Here is a 26,872-nt window from a genome sequence, read left to right on the forward strand (position 1 = left end):
ATTCACGCACGTGTCGGTGCGTGGGCCACCTGCTGTATTGATCTTGGATGGTGCCGTCACGCACATTTTGTTGTCCCCGTGCGTCTAGCGTTGGCGGGCACATAATCCCAAGTTTCCGAAACACAGTACAGAGCGCTCGCTGGCATTGCGACTGTCAGTTTGTGGTCATCAAGTGAGATCTGTTAATGTTTGCCTGAGTGTGCGTGATACCGATAAAACTATGAACCTTACTTCATGTAGTCTTAGCTATCGTCATCAATGCTCCACCTTTCCGGCGAAACTGACTCTTTTTTTAGCGATAGCGTTAAGGAGCCCGTGTAGGAGAAAATTCGGCGCCCCGCGTCCGGTGTCGGACGTCGTTGCGGTAAAAAAATTTCGGACCATCCATACCCAGGTCCTCCATGTGAACTAATTCAATTTCTCAAGCTAAAATACGTAAAAAAAACGTAAGCTACGACTTATACACTATTTACAGACACTATAGCTCTTGGATTGTAATTTGACTATACGAGAAAACATAATTCTGTTACGCGAAAACTCAAAGGAAGCTCTTTCCCAGCGTTTGTACCATTCACAGACCGGCCGCTGCGTCCGCCATTCGGGCGCGCCGGCGCGTGGGTGTCTTGGAGGACACAGAGCGGCGCGCCCGGTTCCTTTGAAATACCTCCAGCTGGCGCTTGCCTCCGCCGCATCTCGGCCCACGCAAGAGGCCGCGTTCCTACCACAAAGCCCGCCTTCGTGCATAGAGTTAACGGCCAGCGTTTCGCAGTAAACATTACGGTTACATACGCTCCAGTTGCCGGGAAGCGTGAGAAGCAGTCGGGGATTTTTGAATGCTATCCCGTTCCACTCTTAAAGGCGAAGCTTAAGCGTCCTCCAAATTTTTGTTTGCTCAGGACCAATATACTTTATTTTGCACATTTATTTTTAATTTGTGGTCACCGGCTGGGGGCGCTAAGCGCGGTCAGCTTTTGGCCTCCGAGATTTACGGCGACGCAACGCATGCAAATCTCCGACGCCGTGAGCCACGTCGATGAATTGCTCTCGGTGCGATCTGCGCCGCACGCGCTGGTGCTCATAAGCGCGCTATTATGGCCCGACCTCCTTGCGACTTGTTCATAAATGGTCACTAGAATATATCCATCCGGAATGCGCTGGGAATTTGTGTTGTTTTTAATGCTGAAACTTTAAAACCTCGGGTTAACCAAATTCGCGATTTAACGAAGTTTTCCGCTGCATATATAACGTCGTTATCGAGGTTCGACTTACTGCACACAGGAGAGGAAAACGGCGCGCAGCAGTGGGTTGCAACCAACCAATTGCAGCTCGTGATGGCACGAACCCGTACGTGCGCATTTCCGCGCGCCGCGTTCGATCCTTCCTGCAAATGAAAGACTGTCACCGTGCGCGAGCAGACTATGTCGGACCAGCCGCCGACCAAATACGCCAGTGAACCGTCAGTACCAACCCAATCCGAAGGCGGAGAGCAGGAGGAGCAGCAGGAGGAGAGTCCGTGGCAGACGGCACTCAGGTACTTCAACGAGATCTACGTGAACGGATCCCAGCAGCCGCCTCAAGGCGGGCCATCAACCGTCGACGGTCCACTTTCAGGCCTGCAGAAGGCCCTCGACTGGATGGCCGACCGCACGTTGGTCCGGACGTCGGTGACCCTCGAATCGGGCAGCGCTTCCAATTCCACCGCGGCGCGCGACGAACAGTCTCCGCTCTCCAAGGCCCTGGACTACGTGTCCCTCACGGTCTTCGCTCCCGAAATGCTTCCGTCTAGCGACGGCCGCTCTTCCATAGGCGTCACCGTCGTGCGACCGCCGTCCCGCTCCTGCCTTCGTGACGTTCGCTCGGCGCCTAGCATCAAATCCGCCGACAGCGCGCCCGCCCGCCCTCGCAGCGAGCGGTACCGGCCTCGGCCGTCTGCCCCGCAACTCCCTGCGCCCGCCATTCGCAACCGGTACCGGCTCAAGCTGGTGCCCTCCGCGGTGCAGCGCAGACGGCCGCCGCAACGCGCCACGGCCACCGCCAGCAGGGCCACGCAAAGCGAGGTTTCGCTGCCGTCATCCCAAAGCGGTCCCCAGTACCACTACCTGAGCTTTGCGGACGGGCAGCCGTCTTGCTGCGTGGTGCTCCCGTCGTCGGCGCCGCTTCCGTACAACGAGCGTTCGTGCTGCTCGGAGTGCCGCTGCGGTAATCGCTTCCCAGACCCGCTGGAGATATTCCGAACCTTTTCACAGGCTTACCGGGCCTTCGGACTGCAGCAGAACCCCTTCGGAATGACCTGCCTGTTGCCCTACTGGCCGATGCCGCAGCACCCGTACTACTTCTACCCGCCAGGCCCCATAGTACCGCCGCTCGAGACGTGGACGAGCTCCCACAGCTCTGATTCCAGTTGCGTGTGCGAACAGTGCGAGCAAGAGGCGAAGCAGCGCCGACTGGCGCCTGCCAAGGCCGTGCACGACTTCTCGACACTGGTCCAAGCCACACCCAAGGGGAAACGGATACCACAGAGGCCCAGCAAGAAAAGCCTCTCAAAACGGAAAGTGGCAGCAGTGACTGACGCCACATCGAGCAAGGCGGCTGATGGCACTGAAAAAAGTCCCGTCAAAGTCCCTGAAGGCCCAGAAGTCACCAGAAAAGAGTCGCAGCCGTCAGACTCAATCGGAAGTGATGCTGACCAGACTGCAGCTCCTAAAGGTTCTCGGACAATTCAACAGCCAGCTAACAACCAGCCAGGCCATTCAACAGCCAGGAGTGGAGAAGCACCCAAAGTGATGCAAAGTGCAAGAACTGCTGAACACACCACTTCTCCTGAAGAACCTAAAGCTATGTCTGCATCTGTTGCCCCACCATTACAGCCAGCTAAAGCCTTGGAACAAGTGCAACCTCTCGTGGATGGAGTTCTGCCTGTAGCACAGCCCCATGCACATGATGGCTCGCTTGAACCACAAGTGCAACCGCCTGCAGGGCCTGTATCAGCCGCAGGGCTAGCCACTGTTCACCATGGTCTGCCATCCACTGAACAATCAGCAGCAGTTGAGGGCATGCAAACAGGAGTGCACGAGGAAAAGCAGCCATCAGTGCAAGAAAGGCAACTAGGCACACATGAGAAAAAGCAACCAGCAGCGCAAGGAAATCAACCAGATAGGCATAAGAAAAAGCAAGCTGGGGATGAAGTGGCCCCTCTTGATCCTAACGTTTTCCCAAGACAGCAGTCTGACACCAGCAAAGACCCTGCGACAGCAAGTGCGGCTGCACCACCCAAGCAAGGGCTCACTGCACCACAGTTGCCCGAGACTCGTTTGTCTGTGCCGCAGCCTCCCAACTTACAGGCAACTATGCCAGAAAATTCCACGGCCGAATTTTCACCGGGCGAATTTTCACTGTCACCAGAGACCATGAAGTCTATGCCAGAAATGGACATGTTACAACCACCCAACGTGCCACGGTCCGACTCTCTCTTACCCGACGGCATTCCAGACGCCAATGCAGAGCCTCAACCACCCAAGGGTGGTATGCAGAATGCTCCAGCAGATAATCAAGGCATAGTGGAAGGTCCCACTTCCACCGGTACTACTGCGGCTGCAGTTGCGCAAGACAGCAATGACTATAGCGATGATCTGTCTGAAAAGGTGAGACATGCAGAATGTTGCCTAAATAAAAGTGCAAGGTACAGTAAAAGCACCTCTACAATGAATGTCTCCACAACCAAGTGATAATTCTGTACCAGTTCTATTGCGAGCTGTGCAGTGTGCAACCTCTACAATGACGTGACCTGTATAACGAATGATTTCAACGTCGATGAGGATAGCTACAGGGGCTTGTTGGTATGGCATCTTATTTTGTTATAGTGCAAGCTTGACAAGGACAACAGTAAGGCACAGCTGAAGTTAGCGCTGTGTGTGTCAGATGTGCCTTTCTGTTGTCCTTGTCAAGCTTGCGCTATAACAAAATATAATTTCAGAGGCCGAAAGCATTTTGTTATAATGGCGTTCGACTGTGGGTATATATATATATATATATATGCATATAGTGGGTGTGTGACTACCTTCTAGCTAAACTGCTGGCTTGGTCAAGTTCAAATTTATTATAGCGGTTGCATTTTGACGGTGCATACAGATTGAGAGACACTAAATGATTTCAGAAGCCTTGCAGCACTTGTTTCGGGCCAAGTACTCAATACAAAATTTAGAGAAAATTGTGACTAGAGGGGCTGCATTTCTCTCGCGCAATACGAATCACCCGCCAGCTTTAACCTGCTGTTATGCAGGTCAATGCTGCTGGCAATGAAGAACCGGGTGCGTCCGATACCATCTCGAAGCGGTCGAGCCAGAGTGACGAAGCTGGGGAACCCCCTGAACACCACAACGACTCGAGCAATGTAGAACACATTATGGACATGTTGCAACCGGATTTTCCCATGTCGGAAGAGCAAGCTATCAATATCGAGCCAGCCGCTGGCGTTCAACCGGCTCAAGGTGACGGTGCAAAGCCAGATAAAGACGCAGCCCTTGCTGAGGTTAATTTTGTTTCTCTTCCCGCAGAACTTCTCCGAGTTGTGTATAGGGGTGTATTAAAAGTAATTCTTCGAACCGAATACGAATCAAGTAGTGACAATACCGATTTGAATACGAATCTGATACTTTTTGAATAGAGATTTCTTTCAACGCAATGCGTGATTTCCACAAGATATTGCTAGAAGCATTCATAAATTTCAACCAACAACAAAAATATACCCCAACATTATGCATTGAAACAAGCTTCAATACAGCAGTGACTATGAGCTTTATGAGCAAAGTGGGAGTACCAGAGAGCCACTGAGAGGCATGATCAACAACAAACAGTGTCGCGATAAAATGCAATAGGCAAGCCTAGCTCCTACCGATATAATACCAGACTGGTGGTGCACGACCGTTGGTGTCACAAAAGCATTAAGCTTGAGCAGCACCACCCCGAGATCAGTACTGTGCCCACAGTAGTATTGAAGCTCGGGCTATGCTTAAGATTCGGATATACCAAGGATGGAAACAAGAAAAGAATGAACCCTTTGCCGTCTTAGTTCCACCTCTTTAGGGTGCTTGCGCATCATTGCTGATCATTTGAAAACAATTCAATATGTATTTGGTGTCTCAAATATTAACTATTCAATTCGAGCACTGAATTGAATAAAATATATTTGATTAATTATTCAAAATTTTCTAATATGCGCCTACCACCTCATTGTGTAGACGTCGTGCCCGAGTAGTCAAATAACTGAGTAGTCATACTGTCATACGAGTAGTAATACGACTGCAGAATATAACTGAGTAGTCATACTGCACTTGGCGTTCGCTTTCTGCAAATCCCTTCATCACTGAAGTTAAGAGGAACCTTGGAACTTTCATAGTTGGCTACTTGGTATTCGTTCATACCAAGAGCACCTACCAGTGGGCAAGCTGGGACACTCAAAGTGTGCTACTGCCAGGGTTCACGCACACATTGCTGGCATCACCAATGCAACATATTGTCACAACACAGGAGCAGTTTCAATTGCTCACATTTATCTACTGGAAAGCATGCCTGCATGCATGCATGTGCGCGTACACATGCGTACACTAAGTGAGGATGCCACCTATAACCTCTTTAACATTGTAAACCAACAACATAAGAAACAAGCATTCCTTCTCGAGTCATGCTGACACTTTTGGTCAATTTTCATACATATTAAGAACAAGAAGTTCGGGGTGTGTGAATATTGAAAGTTATTAAATAATTCGATATTCAAAGTTACTGCATATTCTTTTACAATGTAACAAAACTGGCTACTATTGTTATTACGTTAGTGTTATTTATGCTTCTGAAAACTAGCGCCACTAAAGCTAGTCGTGCTTGCGCTTCAAATAAAGAAGTGCGCGTGCCAGATCACCGGCAGTGGCCATAAAGTTTCATACAATGATTACTAGAGGGAACTCTGGTGCTGCAGTCATTGTACCACCATGGGAATGATGGGAAGTACATGGATTTGTCTGATCTTCATGCTTGTGAATTCAGGCATTCTTGTGGCTTTGTACATATTATGTCAATCTTATTGTCATAAATTTCAGCGCAACCTATACTCTTCGAAGTGCAGAAGACGCGGCAAACACGCACAATTACTATTGCAATGATTGAGCTTGTCCAAGTGGCCAAATCGAAATGCACCAAGCGTCTCAAGGCACTGGCATGCCCGCGATAAATATATAGGGGCATTTCATTCGCTTGTCGATACATGCGTCCATGGCTTAATGGTTTCAATATCGGGCTTTTATTCTAGATTTCCCGTGTTCGAATCCTGCCGTCGAACAATTTTAATTATGGTTATTTAATTATTTATTACGCAGTACATTATTGAAAATGATGAGTTTACAAAGTCACAAAGCCGTTTGAAGCCAAAAGGACGAAGTTTAGGCAAATCCGTGTACTTCCCATAATTCTCATGCTGGTACAACTGCTCTCATTGCAGCTCCCATAGACACTAGCGCCAGAGTTCTCTCTAGTAAAGTATTGTATGAAACTCTATGGCAGTCTCAGCATGAGCTTTGAAGAAATACGGTGCATGTCTCCTGTCTTCAGGGACAATCGTAACAATTAGTATCTACAAAAGCTATTCCTACAAAAAAGCTTTTTCTATTTCTACAATCTTGCTTTTCAAGGATACATTTGCTGAGATGTCCTTTACTAATCCATCTCAACTGAAAAGTACAAGGGACTGCTTTAGCATGTAACATGCAATGCAGTCCTTTTTTTGCGTTTGTGTGTGCAACTACTGCTGTTAAGGGCTTTAGGCTGTTGACATATTAACTGCCTAAAGCATGTGCAACATTGTGTGGTTTCCTTGGCAGACTTCCATGTTTTAACTGATGCATTTTTTTCTTTCATTTTTCAAATACGGAATGTTTCTGTATTTGATATCTGATGCTAGCTAAACACCCCCCCCCCCCTATGTTCCCTGTTTGATGCGACATAAAGATTTTACTATTCAAACACTCACAGGCGAATGGCAATTTTTCCATTTCGCAAGCGAACCTTGTGATGGTCAACTATTGGGAACAAGATATCTGCAGAGATGCTGAAATGTCATGCATGGTTTTTGTTTTTCACATTGGTCAGTAATGAAACACTACCTTCAGATTACATTAAGTTCCTAGAAAGTTAGAAACCTCTAACAAAATATCATTTTGATTGAACGATTTCAACTAATCTTTAGTTTTAACCAATCTTTTGGTGCATTAGTCAGTTTGGACTGGTCAGTTTCAAGCACTGCAGCAGAGCGCTTTCAATTTGACTGACCAAAATCGAGAGCTCAGGGGCATTAGCCTCTTCGAGCTGGGAGCACGACTGAGGTCTGGCAAATTTCATCACCTCGCTCCTACGGCTTCAACTCGAGCAGGCCATCTCTGGCTCCAATCTCGACAGAGCTCCCCAAATTGCTGAACATTGAGTTGGACTGTAGCAGAAACAAGTCAAATGTATTGCTTGATTGGCTGACTGATTGAAATAACTTTTCTCAAGCATATTCCTTACTCCCCCATTTTCCCATGGAGATGAATAGGTTAATTTAATTTGATTTTGTCTCTCAATTGTGAAGAGACATTTTACTCAGCAAGCAAGGGTTGAAGCTTGGGCGAGTTGATAACGGCGCATTTCGATAATGGTGTTCACAGCGCTCTTTCACTTTGCCTGTGCTTTTTACTTGGTATGTGCATGCTGTGAACACTATCAAAATGAACTTCTACTTCTTGAATTGGCTCCAGCTGACCTTTTAAACATCTCTTCTTTCCAGCAAGGTGATGAAAAGCCTGCTGAAACTGATGCCGTGGGAGCAGCCACCCCAAACAATTTCAACGGTGCCATCATGGGCTGCGCGGCCATCCTTATGGTTTTCATCATTCTAGTTGTGGTCTACAGCATCATGTCATCTGCTTCTAGACCCCCACCAGAAAATGTAGTCACGGAAACACCGCACGCTACTCTCATGTTTGATATAGAACACTACAACGGCTCGCGCATCATGGCAGACGAAGAAGAGACAACCCATATAAATCCATTGGACTTTTAGTGGAGATGCCGGAAAACGATCAGTCAATAATGCTGCAAGGCAGTGCATCATTTCTTAATAGCGCACGGATATTCAATAGCCACTCGAGTTCATACAAGCATTTCAAGTACTCAAAATTTTATCTAGACTGTACGAAACTTTCTAACCAGTGAGCTGTGTTCCGTCTTAACATAGCGAAAGAACGGGACTGCACTTACGAAGAAGCAATATATATGTACGATTTTAATGTTTTCATTTTTACATAAGAACATTGTGTGTGTTGAATTCGTCATACTGGCGCTGCTATGTGTGCAACATATGTGTATAAGAAATGTTCCAAAGCGTAAACTTGGCTTGTGCTTTACAGGAGTAAAAATGTGTATGAACATCACGGTCAATAGGTTTCTTGGAAATGTTGCCCGTCCAGGCATATCTTTTTTTCTTTAATATCTGCACTTGACTTGAGTATATCACCGGGTTCGTGACAACTTTTGAATAAAGGCACTCCTGGCCGCAGTAGAAAGGCACCCTTCGTCTTCAAAGGAAGCACTGCTCAGCTTACTGCATCAGACTTCATGCCTAAGGAAAAAGAAAAGCAAAAACGTCTGTTGTGCACATCACATGAAGAGAAAGGGCTGCCCACACTTTCTGGTATGAACTTTACCGCAAATGATAAATCTACATTTCATGCATTTGAATCTTAAAATGAGACTGGCAAAAGTAATTAAGAAAGAACTGGCCAAGAACAATTGGTGGATTGTAATATTCAAGCGACGGCTTACCGGTAGACCTGCTGAGATGGGCAGCTGGGGAGACACTTATTGATTAAAAGGCTTGCATTGCCACTAGCTTAAATATCATTATTGGGATACAGCGTTGTAGAGGCATAACAGACTCACATGAACATTTCTTGTTCATGCTCGTAGCCTAGTTGAGTCTATTATATTGCTGTATCCCAATAAGGACACTTACTAGGGCAACCATATTGGTCACTGCTATGAGGCCTGTGTGTGCTCCAGTGTTGCACTACCTGCACGATCAGCCCACATTGCAAACTACATTAAAGCTTTTGCAAGGACACAAGCATTCGTGTCAGGTGATCAGTCCACCAAGTCATCACCTTTAACTATAAACCGTCTTTAGGATAGACCCACCTTGTGTTTTTTTTTTAAATGCGAGGGTAAATGCCTCAGGGCAGACCCAGTTTTGATTACACTGTCTCCGACATCTGCCAGAGTTAAAAACCACATTAGAGCACATGCGAGGATACACGTTGCGCACTGTATGGGTGTACACACTATGTGATACTGTATGCTCGAATACGCAAATGAAGTGTTGTGACAAACATGGGCACAAATCCCTCTCGCCACTTGCATAGCGCACACAATGCCGCACAAGTTCACTCACCCCGCTCGAGCTGCTGAGCATCCATGCGCAAGATGAAAGGCAGGATGCTCCCGATGCGCACGCTGCCAATGAGCCCCGCAAAAAAGAGGTCCTCGGTCAGCGAGGGCTGCAAGGCACGTAGGGGTGCCAGCTGCAACAAAAGCCGGTGTGCACGGCTCCCACTCCAGGTTCCACCGGTGGCACCCGAGTGCAACTCGAGCTCCCGGCAGGTGCGCTCCTGGAGCCGCTCCAGGCGTGCGCACCACTCTGGCCCCAGGCCGGGTCGGTCTGCACATTGCCACGGGGACACTCAGTCATTCAAGTCCTCAGACATTCTGAACTGATGACAGTGTGTCTAAGCAGATGACAGGGCCTGTATTCTAAAGGGAGGTACAGTCGAACCCGAATACAGTGGAACCCCATTGGTACATTCCTCGTTTTGTGTTTTCCTGGCTGCTACGTCGCGCTTTTGCGGGCCCAACCTGAATCCGATTGACTTCCACATAGTATTACGTTCCCTTTTGATAACTCGCCATTCTCCAGTGTTCCCGCATCTTACGTTGCGTTAGAACGTGGCAGTCACGTAAATAGGGCGGTGCAGAGGGAAACTTACACTCGCATGTTGCTATGAAGACTAAATGTATACGTTGCAATTACCATTATGTTGCAACAAGCAATCTGTACATTGCAACAAGGGACCAAAGTCAGCAATAAGTGACTGAGGTAGCACACGCATATCCAGAGAAAACATGCACAGAGCAGTTAGCGAATACTTTGTGAAGCACCCAAAGAAGTGTGAACCAGTTAACCCTTTCCCTACAAAGGACGTAAATATAATGTAAATATGTACAAAGGACGTAAGCAAGGCTAGTTGTCCATATGTGTACTGCTCCTACCAACTACAAGCTGGGCTCGTCCATAAGAAAACCTGCAAGCACAGGTCCAGTTTCGCCACACGTAAGTCAGTTGGGGCATAAGTCATATGAGCCTTCATCAAAATGATAGTACCACTCTTGTTCAGAACAAAGAATACACCTTTCTCAGCTAACCTTAGAGTTTTGAAGCTTTGCAATGAAGCTTTTATTGCTACTGGGGTTAAAGAGTTCATCGTTTTTTTAAGCTATATTTTTTTAAAGCCCTGTTGTGAAACAAAGATATCCAATCGTATTTCTGGCTGTTTCTTTAAGTATATGTTTGTTTGAACAAATTAAAACAATTGGTATATTTGGGTCGTTCTTGCAGAGAATACTCGGTAGTGAGAGGGTTAAAACTTAGCGGGAATCGAGCAAAGGGCTCGGTAATGGGGTCGGTTTTGGGGCCGACGAGTGCATAATTGCCGGTTCTTTTTAGTCAGCTTCACTGCAATAGCGCTGTGTCATGCGGTGAAGCATATGCAAAATCTTGTGAGGAAATTGAAGAGTGGAAAGGGGCCACTGTCACGGAACACCGTACGTGTTTAATGATACACGCAAGCACATGCAATCTCTGGTACGAGCGCCGAGACATCTAATAACTGTACTGACAGCCATACAGAGCTGTTTGCGGCCTTCCTTGCTGTTACGTTTTCCCAGCTTTTACGGGTCTTTTTTTCGAAGTTCCTTGAAAAACATAACAACAGGGTTCTACTGTATAATGAAGCCAGATAAAGCAAAGTATTCTGCATATCCAATATGCGAAATTTACTAGCCCATACTTATGTAGAATTACTCCCTCGTAAAGAGCAAGACATCTGATATATGAATAACTTGGGTTGTCCGCTCGAGGTATCAGGGTGTCACCCAATGCTTAACGTGTCTACGGCGCACGAAGTGCACCAGTACTGAACAGACATTGAGGGAAGTAGGTTGGAGCAAGTCTACACAATCTCATGCATTGAGAGTGCCGTCATAAGTTCTGTTGATGAATGTTGTGATGATGTTGAATGAATTCTCCCCTTACTTCTTTCATTCCATTGCAGGCAACACATCTGTATATAATAAATGCATTGCGACAAAAGTTTGTTCATTTCTTATGTAGGCAAATTTGGATATATTGTTTTACCTGATATATAAAACTATTTGTAGAGCCTAAGCTTGTACGATATAACTGGGTTTAACTATATTCTAAAGGACACGCTGCAACAAGTTATTTTTGCTCTGTGCGGACTAGGTCAGTGACAATGTAATCATTTTAGGTCAGTGCTTTTTGCGTTTTGTCAGTGGTCGGAGTGGCGCTCCGCCGACATAAGCAGGATCTGCCTGCTGTTAGCAATGGATGGAAGAGTGGCACAGAATCGAGCATAAAGAACTGCAACATTATACCGACCTAGCTCCATCTTAACAAGGCAAAGTTGTAACAGCAAAATGGACACAAATCGAGCAACTGTAGGCAAACAAGGGATATTTAGTATGAAGCTAATGCTTTGACATCTGTCTTCATTCTGCTAAAGATGAGTAAAAGACGAAGTCAAAGATAAGTCTGAGAGAGACAAGTTCCTTAGTCAGAGCATAAGCTCCGAGCCGAGATTTTTCACGTGGGCCAACTACTGATCAATCTAGCTTTTCTTTGCATAACAAATGACCAGAGCGACCAAAAATGTGCTGCAGTCAAACCTCGACATACTGAGCAGCAAAAATAATGAATCACTGCACAGTACATAATCTAAAATTTGCTCTGCCATGCTTTATTTCATTTAGTTTTGAACTGCTATACTTAAACCAAAAAAGCATGCTTCACACCAATACAGGTTACACTGAAGTGAATATTTGTTCGCTTGCAGCTCTAAGTATGCATCTTGGTAGCACAAACATTACAATACTCCCCTCAGAGAAACTTGAAATAGCACATTCTAGGCGTGCGACGCATTCCGGCCAGTTGCTTGGCTTGGCTGGCTGCAGCCAGCAAGCAAATGTGCGAATAATGTTTACTCACACTGATCGCACGGTTGCATATTAACAATGGTGTGAAGCGCATATATAATTTTGCATCATTAGTGTGCCACATATCGGCACAGCAAGCCACTGACAGGCTGTCAAAATTGGCGGGAGACCTGCTGGCCTATCGGAGACATGATGCAGAGACATCATCACAATAGAGAAATAATGTGAAATAATAATAGAGAAATATGCTTTTCGTAGCCTTTTCTTGAAGACACGAAATAGCATAAAATGGCAGATACTTCCAAATGAGTTCCATTACCGTATTTTTGCGTGCATAACCTGCACCAAGAATTTTAAACATTTACCAGTAAGGTAGGGGTGCGAGTTTCATGTGAATTTCACCTTGATGTGTGGCTTCATGGCAGTGCAGCACGTGCTATGTGAAGCCACGCATCATTTCGTCGTGCATCCACAAATGGGGACTGTTTTTGCAAAGAATCGAGCGTTGTTGTAGCAGTTATTTTCACTAATTATATGCGTGGATTATTTCTTTTTTTCCAGGCTGTTGTAATTGGAGGGTCAGGTAATAACGCAGAAAAATATGGTATTTGGGCTCTTTTTAGTGCTCAAAGTGAATTGTGTTCAATGATGGCCAAAATTGGACGCACCCCTCACAACAATGTTAAACTGTACCAGAAATGCTTTTGATCGGCACAGCATTTAGTCAAGCCCCTGTCTACTCACCAGGGCAGAAAAGCACCAGAGACTTTAGCAAGGCATATTCCTGGTCATCGAGCTGCAACCTTTGCGCTGCCGTGAGGAGGCGCTGCAGAGAAGCCACATGCTCGGACACCTGGGCACGCTGAGAGCTGCCCATGATATCACTGGCAGGGCCACCCTTGGCGTTCAGGTGTGTCACCACCGTTGACAGCAGTGTAGAGAGTTGCATCTGCTCCGCACACTGGAGCAGCCCCAGGGTGAAAATTTCACTCCACGCTGATTGCACCAGTGCCAGCTGGAGCGATGCCCTGAAACAAAGGAAAAATCGAAGAAACCACACACTTCAGTGCGCAGTAGCTTGTGCGCTTGTAAAGAGGACAGGGATACAAGACTGAATTGAATTGAATTGAATTGAACTTTATTCTCCTTGAACAAATACACAAGGAAGGAGCAGCCACAAAAAGCTACTGAGATTAGTAGCTTGACGAGGTGGCTGCCCCTTTACACAGCAGCAGCAGCAGTAGTTATGAAACAATTTTCTTACAAATGACTGCTTTCATACATATGCACGGACAATGATTGCACAACGGAACATAAGCATTTTGCAAAATACAAAAGAGCACTTCACATTAATGAGCAAAATATATGAAAAATAGATAAATAAATGCATCATAGTTCACAGGAACTGATCTCGCATTGTTTTTTTGGACAACTGTGACACATCTACAGATTTGTTGGCAAAATTATTGAGCAGAGCTGGGAGAGTAAAAGCGATCGATTGTTTCGCATAGTTGTTTTGAGGTGTAGGTATGTGCCAAATATTATGGTGACGCGTAGGGTATATGGCAATATTTTCTCTTAATTCTGAAATCTCGCTGTAAAAAGAGTTGTTCTTTTTTGTGGCCGAACAGTATGTCTGAAGTAAACGATAATTATAAAAATCATGGACATTTATAACCTTAAACTGTTTAAAGAGTTGCTGCGTGTGAGAATCATATGGGACGTTTGCAATTATTCGCATAAACTTCTTTTGAATTAGGAACAGTCTGTTTAGATTCGTTGTTGTTGTTGTGCCTCATACTAGGTGGGCGTAGGATAACTGAGAAAGGGCTAACGAGTTATATAGTAGTAGTTTTATACGTTGAGGAATGATATGTCTACATTTGTTTAGCATACCCACAGTTTTGCACAATTTCTTATGAGTTTTGCGGATATGGTCATCCCAAGTTAATGTACTTGAAAAATATACGCCCAGCACTTTCATGCATTCTACTATTTCAATCACATTGTGACCAAGTGTAATCAGTGGCAAATTTACAACCTTATTTTTTGGTCTGAAGAGTATTGCTTTTGTTTTTGCGGTATTAATAAGTAAGGAGTTGCACTTTGTCCATTCCAGTAACAGCGGCATTGTTTCATCAGATATCTTTTGTATTTCTTTTATATCTTTTTGTATTTTTTGTAATGCTCAAAAACCATCAATATCAGAACATTTGTCCAAGCCCTTCAATCAATTTTTGTCTGAACAGGTTCCACCGGGACGTTGGTCAGACCCCTGTCGTCGACACAATGTTCTAAATACTTTCATCAAATTCTTTCGTGAGAGTCGTCTGGATTTGAGACTTCAACCCCTGTATTCAGAAATGCACCTTAATCTTTTCAGATGGCAATTAATTCCGTTCACCGGAAATTTAATTTTAGCACATCTCTTGCATCTTCAGAAGCTTAACTCTTTCCCTACCATGGTGAAAATAGGTGTCTTTTGTAGGTTATGCCAGATCTTTTTTTCTGGAGGAACTACTGCACTGAATATTTTATGTAATACATAAACAAAAAGAATGAATGCCCTTTTCTCGTACATTATTAACGAGATATATGTCATAAAGAAAGATATAAATTACCAGAATCAAGATTGTGGGATAACATTGAACAATGTTTGCAACAACATGCTTTTATCTACTAAGAAAAATATGTAACAGAAATGATGAGCTATACAAAATGTATTGCTATCTAGTAGGCACTATCTCCCCAAAAATGAAACATTTTTATTGAACAGGTATTACACTAAAAAATTTAGCTGCAAGCACTACAGTTGGGCGTGCCAGGCTGCGGCTCCCGACGTTCCAGGCTGGTTTGTGTCGTCGTTCTCAGGGTGTAAGTTTGACGAAAAGGCAGCATCCTCAGACCAGCTGCTGCTCCATCCATTGATAAAATGAGCTGCGGATGCAGCGGAATCACGACATCTGCCATCTTTCAAAGCGCACGCACCGCTCCCGGAAGCAGCCATTTTTGCTTCCTACTTTGACGATCAAGAAACTTTGCAACGCATTAAACGATTACCGCCTCTTGGGAAAAAATCAAGCTGCTTAGAAATTAAAAATATAGTTCTCCTTTACGTCCGATAGCACAGTGAGAGCGGTGCGGAAGGTCTCGAAAGCGGCGTTTCGAACTATCGTTACCGGGCTAACGATGAACAATGGGCGCGGTACGGGAAGAGTTAAAGAGAGTACAGTTGCAGAATGTTTTGAAATTTTTCAGTCCTTCGGTGAGTTTTGTTAAGGTTACAGAATGTGGGCTCCATGCAAGAACTCTCTACAGGGACATCAGATAACAGAACATCAGCTGTTTTGCATCTGGCATACTTGGAAAGTACCTATATGGCCACTAGATAAGTATGTCCCGTGTAGAGTATTGTGAAAAGCAATCAATGAAGTGAATCTGCCACATGACGATGTACTGACACCGAGAGCAAACACCCAGATGTCTACCTTCGAACTCATTTTATTAAGATACTGAATAAATATTAGTCAAACTTGCAGCACAGGTTATATCATAAGCGTTTCAAGATACATGTGACACATTTAAACTTCACCACTGCATTTGATGAGTTTTATTAACATACACAAGTGTGAACATAGTGCCTTAAAGGGTTCACTTGAAGCCACGACTTGAATTGGTCAAGTACGGCTCAAAATAATGTCCAGGTTGTTCATTGTGTTTCTGTGGGTGCATTCACGACGGGCATTATTTTGAGCCGGACTTGGCCAAGTCAAGTTATGGCTTCAAGTTAAGGTGCATTTTTGAATAGAGAGGTGAGAGTCTTCACTGTTCAAGTTCATTCACCACCGTTATCATTATCATCATGTTTGTCTTTCTCTTTTTACTTCCATCATTCCACAATGCCGAGTAGCTTGGCAGAATTTTAATTCAGGCCGAGCTCAGCTTTTAAATGTCTCTCCCTCTCTCAAAGTAAATGGACGAGACCTTCATATACAGCAGAGGCCCTGTAATGCTCTTTTCATGGGATTGAAAGAATAACGACGTAGTGGGTGAAGTACGGTATTGGATGAGCATGCTGCTAGCATGACGGAGACCTGGCTTAAGCAATGCCATAACATGCCAGTGTGGAGCGCACAGTCGAACCTCGCGATAACAGTCACACCTGACACGAAAGTACTCTTTTTTATATCCGATATCTGTTACCTGCTTATATTGGAGATACAAATGTTATATTACTTTGTTATGTCCGATAGTTTGTTACATCTGGTAATTCATTATGTCCAATAATTAATTATATTATTGTTCGTTATATCAAGGTTCGACTGCATCATAAAACTAGTGTCGGACTCTGGACTTTAGCTGAATAGACATAACCTTTGTTAAAGCTACAAGTGCTGGCTGCTTCATCTTTTTAGTCCAACACGGAAGACACCTACAAAGCCTAAGCCTGTGTTTTAACTCTGGTGTTCCATAGACACTTAGACACTGCCTTGTGTCATTATTCCAGCGAACTGGTGTCCTTTCTGAACACCTTAAAGGTGCACACGTAACAACACAGCACTCGCCTGCACGCTCAACACTGTTACACTGTTCACAGAGACAATAGCAAAACAAACTACGTAACACAGCAACTTTTGCTTATCACTTATATGTCTCTCCAGCTAAAACCTTGCAGAAAGGGTTGCCAGTGTGTACACCCACGGCCAATAGTATGTGGACCAGAGGTTCTGTGAGAAAAAGATAGTTTCCTTGATGACATGGCACCTAACCTGAAACTGAAGACTGCGATTCAGACTTGGCATTACAAACATTGCAGTGCATTTGTCAGTTCCAGGTTGTCAATCTATGTGGCCAAGAAATTCACTTTATCTTTTGCGAAAGTTGTGGACCCCCGCATACTTCTGATCAAAGTTATATAGATATGCAAATAACTTACGGCAGCTCCTCAAATGCCGGCAAGGTACGTGTCCATAAGAGCGAGCGAAACAAGATGCGGGAGGCGCTCTCGCAGACGTAATGCACATTGAGTGCACCACCCAACGGAGTCGTTGGAAGGGTCACACGAAAGAGAGCCTGCTCCTCTGAGATCAGGGGTCCAGACGATGGGCTCAGCCTCGACCCTGCAATGGCCAACAAAAATGTTAAGCTTGATGTCTCACAGGGCAGCTCCTGAGTGCACCTTCAGAAGCTCCAGAACTTCTGAAGGGGCCCTTTTCACACCTCATCCGTGGCATAAAATCAGGCAAATGAAGAGGGGCCTATAAGTGGATAAACGATGTGCTACTGTTGCACGTCTTCTGTCATCATTGAGCAAAATGTGCCTAAAAAAAAACCATAATTTCAGAAAGCTTTGTTAGTCTGACCTCAGCATCAACAAAGACGATGACAATGGCGAAAGCATGGTGACCATATGAAACTGACACTTCAAGCATTCAGCCCTGTTCTAACAGACGCTGTATTCTCAACACATCACATGTAGAGGAGTGTTGACCAGCTGAAATGCAACCCAAGGGGGTGCAAAAAATAATAATAAATAAATAAATATGACATGCCTTCCATATGAGTGTTTATTTCACGTCAAATATTTTTGCAGTCTGCTGATACTGCACTAATGCAGTGACAGTATGCTTCAAGCTGTCAATTTCACCTAGAACTGTGATCTGCTACCCGCCTGGCTTGCTCAGAGTGACCGTTCCAGAAAGACCTTGATCATGAGTACAATCCCTGGGCCAGGACAAAATCCATTCTGAGTTTAACATGTATTGGGTTTACTTTGTAGTTTCGTGCTTATATTGGGTGGATGACAATTCCGTCGTCATTCTATCATAGTCATGTGTGGGATCCGCATGTTGGACTGCAATAAGTTTACATTTGGTGAGGCATTTCCTGGTCGGCATGCGTCTCGCACAACTATGCTGTTTGCACTTGGAAATGGTTGGTAAAGAAGAGCACCATCCCTCGTAAACGCAAGTGAAAAGCTTCGGATTCCCACAGCATATCAGATCTGCATGCTCTTCCTTCCCCCCCCCCCCCCCCCCCATAAATCTCTTGTAGTTTTCCCCAGAACTGACTTGCCATGGCATGCTAGTCAGTGTGGGGAGACACCACATCTGATGTGACATTATGCAAAGGTAGAAGTACCAGTGAGAGCAGTTGATTATGGGCACGGCCCTTGTTCGCTTGAATAGTACTCACTACTTACTTGAGTATGACTCTTCATCAGCAGCCTGGTCTTCGCCATCTTCGTCCCAAGGTGCCCAGCTGGTGCCCACCGCGATAGGGCCATCCTTGTTGCTGCTTGCTTTCGAGTTCTGAAACATGTAGAAAAGCAAAAGGTAAAAAATTGCCTTGCCTTGCCTTACGTTGTGAAACTGGGAGAAATGAATGTAAAACAAAGAGAAGACAATTAATTGTAAAAACGCCAAAGAGAAGCACTAAATCAGTTTAGATGGATGAAGTATCCTATCCAAACATCATTTTTTTAAAATTTGGGTATTGCAGTTGGATATTGCAGGAGAGTTGGAGTTGGCAGATAATAAGTTGGATATTGCAGGAGAACATACAGGCTAAACTTCAATTTCTTTCGCGCCGAAATGATTTAAAAAAATATATATTTGGGTCGTTGTAACTGAGCAGTTCTTGAAACATGCCAAGTTCAATCTTCAGCTCCTTTAGAATACAGTGTAGTCCATCTTTACCGATAAAAAGTTAACTAGGCCTGAGCAAATGTCAATATCCACATCAAGGGAAGTTGGTGTGCCAACTTCAAGGTAGCATGGCCACCAGTCTTCCGGTCTTGCGTCTTTTCTGACTCGGGTATTCTCAGTTACAGTGGCTTTTTGCTTAATGTAGGAGGGTAACTTACAAACGTTGTCTCAGATTATTGTTCGCTTTTTTTGCCCATTTAAAGTATTTTATATTAACTTAATAATTCATTAGAACATTTCAGGTAGGTAACTAATAAAATTATCACAAAATCTTTTTTAACTGATGGCCACATAGCCAACCTCCAAGAATTGCAGGAGCCTAGATACGTCTGGTGTTGGTACTGCTGCTGGTACAAGGGCTGCTATTAAATTGACATGTCTCAAGGACTGAATGGCGTCAATTTTACAACTGTAGCAAGTGGAGCAAGCATACACATTAGTCAAATGCTTAACTGCTGAGACCCGTTTGTGAAATAAGTGCCCAATGTCACTTGTCATGCAGTGTCATTAGCCAACATGGGCATTATTTACATCCCTTAAAGAGACAAAGAGGCTTTCCCTAAGTGCCGTAGCCCCCACTGTTAACAAACATTTTTTGTGAAAAGTTTGCTAATAATATGTATAATAACAAGGATCTTGTTACTATTACCATAACTCACTGTACTTGTATTCTGTTGCTTTGTAACAACTTCCTTCTTTAATGGCCATATTGACCTGAGGATAATAAAAATTGGCAGTTTCACCCGAAAGGTGAAGCATCGATTGCGATAGCAAATTAGTGGTGGATATCTGTGTGCTGTAAGGAAAGTAGTTTTAGCAGCCGCATAAACTTGTAAACATTCACTTACTAACTAAATTAACAATGATAGAATGTGTAAGAGTGACTGAATGAGGATGTAGGAAGAAACACACACACACAGAGACAGCACTGTCTTTGTATCTGTGCTTCTTTCTATGTCCTTGTTGAGTCATGCTTACACATTCTGTTATAGATTCAAACCAACTAGCCCGCCAACGTGTTTTACCTAAACTGACAAGCACGGTGTCACGTGCACACAGGTAAACATGAACACATCTTGCTTGATGAGTGCGGAAACTCACTGTCAGAATGCTAGAGTGAGGAATTGTGGCAGCAGCAAGCGAATTGACCTTTGTGCATCTTTCGCTTCAATGTGAACGAAATGTTGAAAGCACAGCACATACGAAGCTGCCGGCACTACGCGCACTCTTCAAACATCGCAGATCGCTTGAAGATGAAGCCCATGCGGATGCGCACTTTGGCCATGTAGCAGATCGCTTTCAAGACACACGAGTGCCGGAAACGCGTCCCCATGGTGTCCACCAAAGGCGTCTACTATGGCACCCACCAATCGCATGCCCAACGCCGTAGTAGACGCCGCGGTTGTCTCCACTCTGTGTGGAGCGGTTGGCGAGGAGGACATCGAGGCACCCTAGCAGCCGCCAAAGAAGAATGTTCCTCCTCCCTCGCCTGAACCCTCTGCCTCGGGCGCGACAGGAGAGGGCACGCTTCTGGCTCACATTCCTCGCTTGCGCACGTTAAATTGAACCGCGTTCGCCAGCTCACCCTCGCACAATTTCACTCACACATACAGCATATGGCACGCGAAAATGATTTTATCGCCCTTGGACTTTATACGGAACCTCATGGCGATGCTGACGACAGAAATGCACCTGGAGTGTCCATATAATTGCTATCGCAATAATATGTCTCACCTTGATATAATGAATTTAGATATAATGAATTATTCGATATAACAAAGTATACCTAAAATGTTTATCGCAGACATCAGTGTGCAACCATAAACTTAAAACGAATATTGAATATAATTAAGGCATTTCCGTGTCAAATGCTCCTTTGTTGTAACAAGGTTTGACTGCATAAAAACATAAAGTGAACAATTTACTTAAAGTAACTAAAATAACTTGACATTGTTCTTCGGTGTTCATTTAAGCACTATGAAATGTAAAGAATGGTGGCATATACACACTAGGTTACCTGCTGTTCGTGCTGTGCGGGGCCTGTTGCATGCGGCACCTGCCTATGAGCCATGTTCACTGCGTGGCTTGAGAGGCCACCCACAGACGTGAGGAGTGTGCTTGCACCTTTTTCACATCGGCTGGCCGAATCTGCGCTGGGCTTGCGCTCCGACTGCACAGCTGTCGGGCCAGGTGATGCAATGCCGTGAAATGTAGCAGCACAGACACTGAAATTCTCTTCTACCTGAATGAATGACTACACTCGGTGTTTGGTGTGGCCTAGATGGAGCTGAATTGAATCAAATTCAGGAGTTTTGCATGCCAAAGCCAAATGATTATGAGGCACGCTGTAGGCGGGGACTCTGGAATAATTCTGCCTGCCTGGGGTTCTTTAACATGCACCCAATGCACGGCACACGGGCGTTTGGGCCTAGCAGCACAATGCCGAAGCCACAACACCACTAAGGTGGGTAACTAGTTGAAGCTAACACTAGTGGTTTGTGGTGCTGAATAGCCAGCAACTAAAGAAACCCACAGACAAAAAGAACAACAGATGTGATTATTAGATGCATTTAACCTCTGTAGTTGTGCCCGATTCTTTATTAAGCTTTTAACTGTTTCAGCATTGTAAATCACCAAGAAATGGGACACAGTACGTTGTCCTTTTTCTTTCAGTACAGAGAAAAAAAAAATTCTGACCGCAACATGCTGGTAAGGTGTATTTACCTCAACGCTTCAAATCCTAACCATTGAGCACCACACACTCAACTTTAGCATGCACTGGAATACAGGTTGTTCTCATTCAGGATGGTTGTTTGACATATCTATAAAAGGGTGACAGAATACAAGGGGTCCACGGAAAAAAGCAATAACCAATAGGTTGCAGTTCTGTCTTTGAAGAGGCTCTGGAACATCATTTAGAGAATTAGGGAAGGTGTGGAATGGTGCTTGTCATTAAAGAATATCACTTCAAGAACCTTTCACATCAAGGCATTTTTTTAGTTATCGGATATCGAGTGTTATGCTGCTGTTCCATTAGCAAGAGACACTCGCACTGCTCTAACCTTCGGTATAAGCGTGGTCTCCAATAAGAGTTTGTTGTGCCATCCAATCTCAGAGGCCACAGTATTAGAACAGAGGTAATATTCAGTTTCGGTTTATTCACTTTTTAGGCAACAAACTGTAGTAGCCCACAACACAAGACAAAAGAAAAATTACCGTACCAACTAGGTCTTGGCTTTCTGGTGATGCCACCAAAAGGCACCACCTCTCCAATCAGTCAAGACATTTCTATATTTCTGAATATACCAAGGCATTGCTTAGTTGTGAGATCTAAACAAACCCCGCCAGTAAGCATTGTCTCTATACTGGTGCATCACAAGCATGAAAAGTGGTGAAAATTTCAAGGAGGAAAGGACAGTGGATCTCTGGAGTGATACTTAAATGGCCTGCTGCATGGTACAGCATTAAGCTTTGGCTCAAGTGCCAATTAGAGCATTTGTTTGGCGCACATGTATGTAGTGTTGCAGGGGCTCTTTAACCTTGTGCATGCACTTCACGGCAGCACGCGTAAAGTGTGCGACACATGTAAAAGGCACAAAATACACATAAATGTGGGTAAAAGAAACAACAGTAGACAGATGCACAGCAAGAAAGTGTGTGAGCAAGGAGCCACTCCAGCTTTACCAAAACCAAAGTACTCAGTCGGCAACAGGTTGAATGCACCCTAAATGGAGTGTACAGCCAATCATTATCGCTCATGTGCTGCCTTGAGAAGTTTGCCTGAAGTTCTGTTGGTAAATTTATATCCTTCTCTTTTGCAAAAATCGAGATAAATTAGTAACTTTCTAAAAATTTGAATCATTAATCTTACAATACCATAACTCTGCAAAAACAACACTCACTGTGATACTACTGCAGCGCTGTGAAAATTACAGCACCCAAAGTACACAAACATAGCATATTGCCACGTGCACAACAGCTGACTGTTTAGTGACTATATTATTTCACAGTTGGTGTGAAATGGTTGACAGAGGTATCGTGGAAGTCCTGTTGGCAAATTAATGATATGCTTTAGGGCAATGAGCATAGGACATATCAGTCTTATAAGCCTTGAAAGCTGAACCAGGTGATGGAATTTCGCAAGATCTATATTTGCACTAGAGTTATACAATTGGAAACCTGATGCTTCAATCGTATTTAGATTCCAAATTTATGGCAATTTTGTGGAAAAAACAATAGAACTAATGCCAAAGCAAAAAAATTCAAGGGGCACTTAGTTATCACTATGTGGATGAATGTGAAAGCATTGCAACCACCACGCCATGCTGTGCGCTTTCAGTCATCTTAATTTAACTTTGCCTTAATTAACTCCAAAGGTTGTGGCTTCAACTTCCATGAAAGGTCGTGGATTATAATGCCTTAGTTATCTCTTAGTTAACTGTGCCATAATTAAATCCACCTTAATTAACACCAAAGGTTGTGGGTTTGAGTGCCTTAACTAACTATGTTAATTAAATGTGCCTTAATTGACTTCACCTTAACACAAAAGGTCGTAGGTTCGACTCCAATCAATGGTCGTGGGTTTGTGTGCCATAATTAACTCTATCTTAACTAACCTGTTTTAATTAACTGAATTAATTCACCTTAATTCACTCTGCCTTAACTGACATCATCATCTGCCTCGATTGGCTTACTTGACTTTTTGGACCATCATGGTCACGGCAACGTCACCAACGACGGATTTTCTGCCTCATGAGCCATATAATGCTTTCACATTACAAACTGCTCTGAACAGTCACTGAAATTTAACTCAACTTTATGTGCAACAAACTTAATACAAATTGGGTCAGTGATAGTCAAAAGGGTGCTTTTGCATTTTGCCTGTGTTTGATTGTGAAGTGTTATGATGCTAGCCATTCCTCATATGTATTTAAATAAGGGCATGTGAAAACTGTAAATTTTTAAGAGAAACTGAATACCTTTACTATACAATTTATACTCGGCTCGAATCTTCACAATATCTTCACACAATTTACTTATTTCCTCGTTAAGCTTCCTGCAAGCTTTTATACCTTACGTAAAATAATTTGTCTTTGGTGGACTTCTCCATGTTAAATGGTACATAGCACTGGAGCAATCTTTCTTTTTATGAGGGTAAGTGCAGTCATCCACACTGTAGCGCTCATCCATCTGAGAACAAACAGTGATTGTCTGCATAAAGTAATGCAGCAATGGGTACTACTGAAAGGCAAAGGAAAATGCAATTTCGGTTCATGACTGTACGAAGTCCACAGAAGCCCAGACTGGCATTTACTTTTTTTAGGGGACTCATGACTGTTTACAAAAGCATTACAGTAAAGCCAATTTCTGCAGACAGTTCATTTCTTTTCACTGCATGGTTTCAAAAGCTATCTTTCTTGTGGTTTATAGTACTTCATTGACTATTTTATTACATAAATATGATCAGAAGGACTGAATTGTCCTTTTGGAGTTATATTGTGTTCAGAAAAAGAAAACTGCAGCAGGGAAAGGGAATAAATGAGCTAGACAGAAAAGCACATATCTGTTGAGAACTTTGACAGTCTTATAGCCAACTCCAGCTGTCTTGACACATTGAAGTGGCGCACAAAAGCTCACTGACTAGTTGCCTGCTCCTAAGATTGCACACTATGTGACGCCTGCTGTTGACAAGGTTCATCTGTTGCCAAGGCCATGCATGTCGCTGGCTAACACTCCAAAAGCTGGGTTTTGTACATCTGCACTATTACCCAAAAGAAGACAAAGAAACAGCTACTAAGGTAGAGCATCCCACGCAACTGACAGAGGTTGTGGGTACGACTCCCCATTGGCACCAATGCTGTCTTTTCTACCACTTCAATTGCTATTTTCTTTTTCAAGATAAACCTCAATTTAGCGAGGTCATTGGGACCTAAGAATTATTTAGAAAACACTTAGAATGCTCTTGCCCGTGATGGCACATACAATCTATGCTTTCTGTTTAATGGTGAGCACTTTTCTTTGCATGAGGCTTCATTTCTCAGCACCGTATGGAAAACAAATTGCGAGCTAATGCCCATTTCACATGCTGCGATTACACACTGCGTTTTTCGAAGCTGCTATTTCCACAAATGCGATCATCCCATTGCTGTTTCACATGCACCGACCGTGGCGGCTGTGATTTTTGCATTTGCAAGAATTTAGCGGAAGACTGACTTATTCTTGGCATAGGCTTATTCATTTTGCTTCGGCTAAAAATAGAGCAAAGCAAACAAGAAACTGTTTTCGTGGAATGTCTTTCACATTTCCAGTAGTATTGAAGGTTGGTTAACTTGGTTAATTTTCGGAAAAATGCGAAAAAAAGGGACACGAAAAAGGAAAATACAAGACAGCACTGTTGTGTTGGAATTCGTTACTCTGTCAAAACAAAAGATAAGCAGGCAGGCCACAGTTTCGTGTCTGACGATCCACATTGTTATCGGTTCCCCATCCACGCAGTATGCGCAATCTTGTGAAGAAGTTCAGCATCTCCGAACATCGAAAAACAAAATTGCACTCACAACGAACTGCAAGTAAGATCACACCATGTGAAACAGGCTTAAGGCTGCACTGAGAAAATAACACATGTTTCAACTCGGCAGCAGCACCTGGCAGAGCTGACACTAAGCCTGCAATGCTGAGATACTGCAACAGGCCTTTTTGCAAGAAGAAAATGTCCCACCTCAAACAAGCATAATGTGTGTTTACTGTAGCAATATGTGAATGAATTTCCAGGCATTGTTTTTTTTTTTTTCAATGCATTAGGTTCTATGAATATGTGTGTGGTTGTGAGGAGAGGGAGCGGGATTGAAAGCACTTTATTAAATAAAAAAAATTAATTATAGGGCATGGCTGAATCAAGGTTTGACTGCATTTAAGATATGCAGCTGATCGGAAGCCTGCATTCATTATTGTGCATTTCCCCTTTGCTTTCTTTGGCTTCAAGAGCGATACCACACTTCCTTTCATCATCTTTCTTGGCAGTGAAAACATTTTTACTGCTTAATACACATAATGAGCCGGGAGTGCAAGATGTGCTCCTGCCAATAAACTGTGCTGTAGTTTACAAACTCTTAGAAAATTAGAAACTTAGTTCTCTTGTTGATCACACAGATGTTCAAAGATGGGCAACCCAGCAGTTCAGGCAAAACCAGCACACCACGATAGTGCATCACCACAAGCACAAAACAGCCCAGTTCAGCAGCCAAGAGGACAGCTCACAGCACAGACACACGCACATATTATGAAGGAAGAAACAAAAAAAGAAGTAAGTGATTACAAGAGGAATTATTCTAACCTTCAGCTCAAAGAACTTACTCTTTGGGCACAAACAGCTTAAGCAGGTTTTGAGAGGTAGCCGAGAATGTGTAGCACGAAAGGCCAAGTAACAGACTTAAGAGGAAGGTTTACTGCAGAGGCTCTTACCTAAATACATGGGAAAGAAAATTTTTTTTTCTCGCCCACCACTGCATGAAATTTGACGATTAAAAGAAAAAGTTAAAATCTACTGACTGCAGGAAGTGGATCTTGAACTCAATTTCTTTTTTAAAAAAACTCATATGAATATATGAAAAGTTAAACAGCATCAAGTTTACAACTCTGTAATTGAGCAACAAAAACAATATGATAATTCTGTAAACTGCAGTTATTGAGACATCTAAAGCACATGAAACTAACATATTACACAAATTGGAGTTTTTCTCTTAGGATGACACTTTATTCCATAACTGACTTATTTGCCTATTCAAATCATGTAAATATTCATATACATACAAAACACAAAAATGCTCTCATTAGACAACCACTGAATTTATTTGAAT

General features: G+C 43.7%; 2 protein-coding genes across 5 annotated transcripts in view; one reads left to right on the plus strand and one right to left on the minus strand.

Annotated features, from left to right (window-relative positions):
- Positions 1-8,463, plus strand: LOC142557545 (uncharacterized). Of its 2 annotated transcripts, none has more exons than XM_075669469.1 (3): positions 1-3,641; positions 4,280-4,528; positions 7,811-8,463. In XM_075669469.1, the coding sequence occupies exons 1-3, from the start codon at positions 1,419-1,421 to the stop codon at positions 8,084-8,086; spliced, it is 2,748 nt and encodes a 915-aa protein (XP_075525584.1). In that variant the 5' UTR covers positions 1-1,418; the 3' UTR covers positions 8,087-8,463. The 2 variants fall into 2 exon arrangements, with proteins under 2 accessions (XP_075525584.1, XP_075525585.1); XM_075669470.1 differs by having other exon boundaries at positions 4,280-4,487; positions 7,811-7,896.
- LOC142557546 (orphan steroid hormone receptor 2-like) overlaps positions 8,291-26,872 on the minus strand; it is a 32,162-nt gene continuing 13,580 nt past the window's right edge. For all 3 annotated transcript variants that reach the window (XM_075669473.1, XM_075669472.1, XM_075669474.1), the window contains 6 exons: positions 21,034-21,194; positions 18,512-18,620; positions 17,246-17,429; positions 13,054-13,337; positions 9,473-9,739; positions 8,291-8,644 (listed from right to left, as the gene is read on the minus strand). In XM_075669473.1, coding sequence (XP_075525588.1) covers positions 8,619-8,644; positions 9,473-9,739; positions 13,054-13,337; positions 17,246-17,429; positions 18,512-18,620; positions 21,034-21,194 — 1,031 coding nt within the window. In that variant the 3' untranslated portion in view covers positions 8,291-8,618. The remainder of the gene's footprint in view (positions 8,645-9,472; positions 9,740-13,053; positions 13,338-17,245; positions 17,430-18,511; positions 18,621-21,033; positions 21,195-26,872) is intronic.

Source organism: Dermacentor variabilis, chromosome 9 (assembly GCF_050947875.1).
Source record: "Dermacentor variabilis isolate Ectoservices chromosome 9, ASM5094787v1, whole genome shotgun sequence".
In the NCBI taxonomy this organism is placed as follows: domain Eukaryota; kingdom Metazoa; phylum Arthropoda; class Arachnida; order Ixodida; family Ixodidae; genus Dermacentor; species Dermacentor variabilis.

Excerpts from the sequence above, each read along its gene's own strand:
- LOC142557545 (XM_075669469.1), top strand. The coding sequence starts at position 1,419 with ATGTCGGACCAGCCGCCGACCAAATACGCCAGTGAACCGTCAGTACCA. Across the intron at positions 3,642-4,279 it reads GCGATGATCTGTCTGAAAAG|GTCAATGCTGCTGGCAATGA; the intron begins GTGAGACATGCA and ends GCTGTTATGCAG. Across the intron at positions 4,529-7,810 it reads AAGACGCAGCCCTTGCTGAG|CAAGGTGATGAAAAGCCTGC; the intron begins GTTAATTTTGTT and ends TCTTCTTTCCAG.